Source organism: Vulpes vulpes, chromosome 12 (genome assembly GCF_048418805.1).
Source record: "Vulpes vulpes isolate BD-2025 chromosome 12, VulVul3, whole genome shotgun sequence".
Classification (NCBI taxonomy): Eukaryota; Metazoa; Chordata; class Mammalia; order Carnivora; family Canidae; genus Vulpes; species Vulpes vulpes.
The window spans coordinates 1,862,318-1,870,283 of NC_132791.1; the positions used below are offsets into that span (position 1 = coordinate 1,862,318).

At 54.6% G+C, this 7,966-nt stretch overlaps 1 protein-coding gene across 2 annotated transcripts in view; it reads left to right on the plus strand.

Annotated features, from left to right (window-relative positions):
* The window catches only part of BRINP1 (BMP/retinoic acid inducible neural specific 1), a 169,155-nt gene extending 164,015 nt beyond the window's left edge, over window positions 1-5,140 (plus strand). For both annotated transcript variants that reach the window (XM_026002841.2, XM_026002840.2), the window contains one exon: window positions 3,067-5,140. In XM_026002841.2, coding sequence (XP_025858626.2) covers window positions 3,067-4,207 — 1,141 coding nt within the window. In that variant the 3' untranslated portion in view covers window positions 4,208-5,140. The remainder of the gene's footprint in view (window positions 1-3,066) is intronic.
* The last annotated feature ends 2,826 nt before the right edge of the window (window positions 5,141-7,966 follow it).

The following is a 7,966-nucleotide window of genomic DNA, read 5'->3' on the forward strand; positions in this document are numbered from 1 at the left end:
GTCGCGTGTGTCGGGCGCACACACGCCGAACCTGCGATGAGCTGCCGTTTCTGGTTGTGCTCGTCTCCACCGAGGGACGTACTGAAAAGCAGGAGGCAGCTGGCTGGGCGTGGGGACCCGACGGCGCTGCCCATGCCCGACGCCCGGTCCCCGCTGCCCGGCCTCGGCCGGTGGCCCTCGGCGGCCCATCCTGCTCCCCGAGCCCGGCTCGGAGGCCGGACAGAGGCAGGCCGCCCCCTCGGACCCGGGCCTCCAGGTCAGGCTCCGCGGTGGCCCCGACACCATGGCCGCTCCCCCGGCCACCCTTCCCCGCGGCCCCGCGCTCCCACCCCTGCACGCGGCCTCCTCTGAGCCCTCTGGCTGCATCATTAATGCCTCCTTTGATGCGGCCCACAACCTCGTGATTATTCTGAGGTCAGGAGATGCAGGTGCCACGCAGCTCGCCGATGCGCCTCAGAGGGCCTCTGTCCCCGGTCCCTCCTGCTCGACAGGGCCGGAATCCTAATTCGCCCGCAGCCCCTTCGCTTGTGGCAGCATCACCGGGGACTTTCATGTTCCTACGCGCCCCCCCCAGGATCCCGAGGGCTCGGCCACAATGAGGCATTGATTCAAGGAGTGGGGGCGGCAAGTGCTGACAAAGGGTCCCAATGATGAGACACGAGAAAGGGGGCGCTCGACGGGGTTATAGAATGCCTCGCAGATGGGAACAGAGGAGCTCTAAATGGGGCACTGTCCTGTCGCTTGGAGAGGGAGTGACAGGGGCAAGTGTGGGCCATTTGAAAGAGGCATTTTGGAATGACGCTCTCGTCAGATGGAACCGTGCAATCGGAGACGTGTGGCGGGTCCCTGCGGCTCGCAGAGACACCAGATGACTCAGAGCCAGTCCTCGGTCAGTGTTCTGGCCCGGGGGGCGGCAGCCGCAGGGCTCGTTGTTATTCCGGCTCCGTCTCCCGAAGGCCGGGCCCGCTGCTGTTCTCCAGGCTGTGAGAGGATTGGTCTCGGGAAGCCGGGGCTGGGGACGCCTGGAGCCGTGCGGGTGGACGGCGTCGGGAACGAGTACTGCAGCCTGGGGCGGAGACGTTGGGTGGGTTTTTTTAAATTATTATTATTATTATTTTTAAATGAAAAATGCAAGAAATTCATTTTTGCGGTTCATTCATTCCACCAACATTTGTTCACCCCGCAAATGGTGCGAGGGGTGGGGGTGAGGACGGACGCCCCGTCTGAGGCCTTGCAGCCCCGAGGGCACACTCCAGGGGAGGCAGGTGCCCCGGGCCGTGCGGGGCGATTTCACTGCCCAGCGGGGGGGACGTTAAAGGCAGCGCAGCTTCGAGGGGCGCACTCTTCCCCCCTGTTTTGTCTCCGCTGGTAAAGGCCCTGGGGGGCCGCAGGGTGTCCGGGAGGCCGTGCCCGCGCTGCCCACGTTCGGGTGCCCCCAGAGCAGCCCGGGCCCCCCAGGCTCCAGGAGGGAGCGTATCCTCTGGGACAAGAGAGCTTATTATTATTATTATTACCTGTTCAGGGATTCAGCGACGCCAGGCTCTGTGCTAAACGCCTTAAGGATGTCACCTCCCGCCATCCCGTCTCCCGCTGCCAAACACGGGCCCAGGACCTCCCCGGACACATGGGTGCCGAGGCTCGGAGGCCGCAGTCCCGTGTCCCCGGTTGCCCGGCTGAGCCCTGAACGCACTTCCGTGGGCCCGAGCACCTGCTCTCCTGCCCCGGGGAGGCGGAGGGTGGACGCACCCCAACCCCTCCTGCCACAGGCACTGCGAGGGTGCGGGGGCTCCTCGTCCCAGGTCCCCATCACTGCCGTCGCCAGCATCAGCGCCGCACCTTGCGGCCCGCTCGGTGTCGGTTTACCGTGACCGGCCGCCAGGAGCCGGGAGGACTCTGCCCGCACCCGCGCTCGGCCTCGGCTCCGCCGCCGCACCCCTGAGCCTGTCTGGCCTCATCTGTAAAGGGAGCGGAGGGTCCCTGCGCGGGAACAGCAAGGACTGACTGTTGCGGAGACCCTCAGACCTGGCAGCTTGGGGCGTGAGCGGCCACAGAAGCTCACGGCCCTGACCACGGGGTGGGGGGGCTGCCCGGCCTGGCCGCGGCTCCGGAGGGAGCTTGCAGGGCGGTGCTCCAAGGGGCGGACACGTGTCAGGGATTGCTCGTGGCGAGGAAGACAGCCAAGAGGTGACCCGCACGGAGGTGAGGGACGGCGAGAGGCCCCTCAGCTCACCGCCTTCCATACTCTTACCCGTTCTGCTGCTTCTCACCCGAGGTTGTATCTGTCTTCATCGCGACGTTTTGGTGGCTGGAACCCGGGGGCAGGCTGGGGCAGCGCTGATCAAAGTGTGGGTTGGGGGGGATGCCTGGGTGGCTCCGAGGCCTGCCTTCCGCCCAGGCCGGGATCGCAGGGTCCTGGGATCGAGTCCCGGGGACCTGGAGAGACGCGTGGTCATGCAAGTGCCCCTGGACGGCGAGTTTGGAGCTGGGGAGAAGACAGGGAGCGCGCATGTCTCCTAGGTGTGAGGGCCGGTCGCGCAGGACCCTCGGCAAGGAAGCACGGCGATCTCTGGGGTTGCAGTAAATAGGATCTCGTTGTCTGAAGCTGTTGGACCTGACGTAGCCTCGTGGGAGGAATCTGGGGGGGGGGTTGGAACGTGTGCTGCAGGTGATACGTGACCCCCCCTCCCGGCCCAAGTTGTTCTCTGTTGCTGATTTCCAGGCTCTGCCGTGACCTGGCAGGGGCATTTGCGTTTAGACACTCCCGGGCCCCGCTTCCCTGGGGCTGCTGTGCCGTGGACCCTGGAGCTGAGGGGCCCCAGAGAGCAGTCACTCCGAGCCGTTCACTTCACAGACGTGGCCTCGGAACGTGAGGAACGTCCACATACGGTGTCGCATAGCCGGTCGGCGGCATCGCGAGGAACGACAACCCGGTTCCTATTTGCAGCCGGTGCCGGCACTACCCAGGCCTTGCATCCCCGGGGCAGCTGCGCTTTGCGTTCTCGGTTGGGTCAGGCCAAGCAGCCCGGCCCTGGTGGCTAACAGTGTCCGTTTTCCTTCCACCCCCAGGACGATTCAGCAGTGGCTCGCGAGGGTGCAGTCGCTCCTCTACTGCAACGAGAACGGGTTCTGGGGCACCTTCCTGGAGAGCCAGAGGAGCTGCGTGTGCCACGGCAGCACCACGTTGTGCCAGCGCCCCATCCCCTGCATCATAGGAGGGAACAACAGCTGTGCCATGTGCAGCCTGGCCAACATCTCGCTCTGCGGCTCCTGCAACAAGGGCTACAAGCTGTACCGAGGCCGCTGCGAACCACAGAACGTGGACTCGGAGCGGAGCGAGCAGTTCATCAGCTTCGAGACCGACCTGGACTTCCAGGACCTGGAGCTGAAGTACCTGCTGCAGAAGATGGACTCGCGCCTCTACGTCCACACCACCTTCATCAGCAACGAGATCCGCCTCGACACCTTCTTCGATCCCCGGTGGCGCAAGCGCATGTCCCTGACACTCAAGAGCAACAAGAACCGCATGGACTTCATCCACATGGTGATCGGCATGTCCATGCGCATCTGCCAGATGCGCAACAGCAGCCTGGACCCCATGTTCTTCGTCTACATCAACCCCTTCAGCGGGAGCCACTCGGAGGGCTGGAACATGCCCTTCGGGGAATTTGGCTACCCGCGTTGGGAGAAGATCCGTCTCCAAAACAGCCAGTGCTACAACTGGACTCTCTTGCTGGGCAATCGGTGGAAAACGTTTTTCGAGACGGTCCACATCTACCTACGTAGTCGGACTCGGCTACCCACCCTCCTGCGGAACGAGACCGGCCAGGGCCCCGTGGACCTGTCCGACCCCTCCAAGAGGCAGTTCTACATCAAGATCTCGGATGTGCAGGTGTTCGGGTACAGCCTGCGGTTCAACGCTGACCTCCTTCGCAGCGCCGTGCAGCAGGTCAACCAGTCCTACACCCAAGGTGGCCAGTTCTATTCCTCTTCCTCCGTGATGCTCCTCTTATTGGACATTCGGGACCGAATTAACCGCCTGGCCCCTCCGGTGGCCCCGGGGAAACCCCAGCTGGACCTGTTCTCCTGTATGCTCAAGCACCGCCTGAAACTCACCAACAGCGAGATCATCAGGGTGAACCACGCCTTGGACCTCTACAACACCGAGATCCTCAAACAGTCGGACCAGATGACGGCCAAACTCTGTTAGCCTGGGACTCCCCGCCACGGGCTTTCCCTTTTGTTGTACAAAACCTAACAGAACCAAGCAAAGCAAAACGAAACAGACAGAAATTTGTAAAATGTAATTACTGTTCAAAGAAAAGGAGGAAGAGTCTTCATCCGTTGGAAACGACAACGTTCTAGCGACTGTATAAAACCGTTGGGCATGTTTGTGATTTCTATACTCTGTCATGAAGAAGGGTCTCAGCCCTTGGAGGAGCTTGGAGGGGTTGCTTCTTAGGCCTCAGGTGCTGTATTGTGGGGGGAGAAGGGGAGAGCATATGCAACAAATTGCAAAGATCTCTGCTGTGCAGGTGCTAAGATTAAACACTAAAAAGAAAGAGAGATATATGTAATGTACAAGCGACACTGCCATTTTTCCTTGTGGGAGGAAATGGACATAGATAAAGATATTTCTTGGGTTATGATTTCTTCCCTCTTTACGCCTAATTCCTTGTGGTTCTTTTGACTCATTCTTGCACCGGGGCGGGGACGAGATGACCGTGCCACCTTACGCATTCTGAACAAACTGAAGTTAGTGGAAGCTGGACGGTTGGGGGACTTGCAGAGGGCGCTGGGTGGGGGGAGAAACATGAGCGTCCTCACAGGGCGTGACGCCAATAAGGACCCTCAGATACCAGCTGTCACCCTCCTTGACTTAGTCCGCAAAACAGGCACGGAGAGATGATGGCACGCCCGTGGCCACACGTAGTTGCCGCCTGGGTAAGGATTTGAACTCTGCCTTCCGAACCCCTCGGCAGCGCTCCTCCTCCTTCTGAGTCGTGCTGGCCACTCTTGTGCTTTCTCCTCCAGCCACGCTGCCCAGGGATGAGATCTTTTGCAGTCTCAGGTTGTTTTGATAGCTTTTTTTTTTTTTTCTTTTAACTGAAAAAAGCCCATTTCCCCGGCCTGCCCCCCCCCCTCCAAAAGAAAATGGTGTCAGATTTCCTAGAAATGCTTTGCATTTTAAAATTCTCTTTAAACAAAAATCAGTAGCCACAGCAAACTGGGGTAAGTTCTAGCACTGCAGTGCTCTGCAGGCAGACTTCCCCAAGTAAGGATGGAAAAGAAAAAAAAAAGATCCTTTGATTAACCCAGAACCCACGCGCGGGTGCACACGCACACATGCACCCATCATGACGCGGCCGATTCTTTGGCATCTAGGAAGGCGAGAGGCCTTGTTTTGGGACTTGGTAGTTAAATCGAAGGGGGGAATTCAAAGAAAGAAAACTCATTTCAGAGCACTCCTGTCGAGGATCTGGGCAGATGACACTTCCGAGTCTTCAGGATCTCTGTTGGTCTTTTTGGTGAGGTGGTACTCGCTAGAGGTGCTTCTGAGCACCCAAATCTTCATTTCTGAATTGTCAGGGAAACAGGATCACAAATGTCAGGGTCAAAAGAGAAAATGGAATTCCTCTGGTCTAAACGTCTGCCCAGTGCAAACCTCGTCTTCACCACCTTAGGGACAGCGCGGCTGTTTACTGGCTGGACCATTGCAGGGACAGGAGGCTAATTAGCTCCACCTTCCGCAGTCCTTGAATCCCTCTTTTCCTGAAAGGGAGCGATAGTGTCCATTCCGTTTTGTGTTATAAAGCAGATCTAATTGTTAGATAGGTCTTCTGTTCCTCGGTCAGCTTCTGCGTACCTTCCGCTCGCTGGTTCTAGTTCGGGGACGCACCTTTCTTTCTCAAGTTAATGCTATCGTAGCTAAAATACAAAGACCTATCTCAGGCGTCACCAGAGTCTGTGACAATATGAGTAAAGGAGAACACGATCCCTAACACAGTCTAAGGGGGAAGGAGGAGAGGGCCTCAGTACATAAGAAGAATTACCTAGTGTGTGGGTATGTGTGTAGGGGTTGGGGTGGCGGCGAGGCGGGGGAATAGGTCTTTTTTTTTTTTTTGAGAGGAAAATTCCGATTTTAATGTTCCATTTTTTAGTATGAATTAGCATATTTTCTGATACCGACTTTAACACTAACTTGCATTTCACATGAACATAGTTTTCTGGACCTCAGCTTTTGAGCATTCAGTGTTCATTTAGATCGGAAGTCCTTCCATGCCAGAGATCACATAGCAGCTATTCATCAAGCACAAGATTTTGCAGAAGGTCAGCAAATCATCAAACATCTCTTCAATGCCTATTAGATGAATGGGGCATGTCAGAGAAACAAAAATTTGTAAGGACGTGGTCTATATTTTTGTGCCACTTGCAAATTAATGAAAAATACAGACATATGAACCCATTGAAAAAATAAACAATAATTATAGTACACCATGATGAGTGCTATGATGGGGTCAGGCACACAGAGAGGAGCCCTGAAGAAGTTATTTTCTCTGGTAATGGGGTTGGCCACAGCTTTATATGGGCACGTTTATGCTGAGTATCGGAGGGAATCGGACTTGGGCAAATAGCAGGGAGCAGAAGGGCCAGAGGAACAGAGAATGCAAAACCACAAAGGTATAAATATGCGTGGTATATCTGAGGGTCAGTTAACAGCTTCAGAACCGTGACTTTCGATGGGCAGCCTAACAAGGGCGGTGAGGATTTCAACTCTGTATGAGAAGTTGAAATAATCATCCATGTTCTTCATGACCTGCAAAATGAATTTAAGACTGACCACCTCTCAGTGGCCTCCCCTCCTTTTTCCTTTCATCTCTACTTTCCAAGCACTTCAAAGACTCATGCTATCCTCACCCCTGTCCTTGCACTTTATGGATTGCTAGGCAATCTTCGTAGGCATTGTGCTACCTAATCCTCATCGCAATTAAGTTAGGGCCTTCCACCTGAGTTCCTTCCCAGACTTCACCAGATGTACGTGCAGGAAAACCCTCTTCCCTTCACCTTGAAAGTACTAACTGCATCGCTTCATATTACAAAGAGAACACAGCAATGTCCAATGATCGGAAAGGTCAGGGAAATAGAGAAATTTTCAAGGAGAGAGAAAGATTCAGACATCAAAATATTTATTCAAAGGCAAAAGAAAAACACTTTGCTATATAAGAGGACACCAAGTTCTGTGGATTTCCCAATGTCTCCTGCTTGGGTCTGGCCCTTTGAGCTAACAAGGTTCCTCTCCAGCTGGGAGGAAGAGAAGCCTGAAGCCTTCAAGTGAGATTTTAATTCAATTAGTGTCTTACCAATTTGATGCAGCAACCAAGGACCCATGGTGTCTGATTAATATGCTGATGCTAAGGCAAAAGAGTGAACAGAATGCCCATTTGGATAAGGCCTGGCAGCAAAGCGTGGCATTGCCATGGAAACTGCAGAAAGCCATTAATTAGCTATCAAATAAAATCATTGGAAAATTCTGGACCCTGGCATATCTGCCCCCTTCAAAGAGGAGGGCAAGAAGAGGTCATACTAACAGCAAGTCTCCCTTCAATGATTAAAATCATAGTTGCACAGAGACTGCTTGTCACCAAGTGGAAGAAAGATTGGGAAGTAAAACAAATGGACACAATGAAAGAAAAAAAGGCTTTGGGATTATTCAAATCCAAGAATATAATTCTAAATGTAAAGTATCTTGTTGGGTTTCCTATGCTGATAAAGTTATCTCAATGACAAACATTTTTCTCCTAGTTTCTGTTCTGTGGAAAGAAAGTGAGAATAACATGGTGATAAGTGATCAGGGGATGAGATCATAGAGTCAGAGGGTATGGAGTGATTAACCCATAAAAGAATAGATATAGACTGTTTAATGTTCAAGTTTTTAAAAAAAGACTGAATTTTAAAATTAAACTGAAAA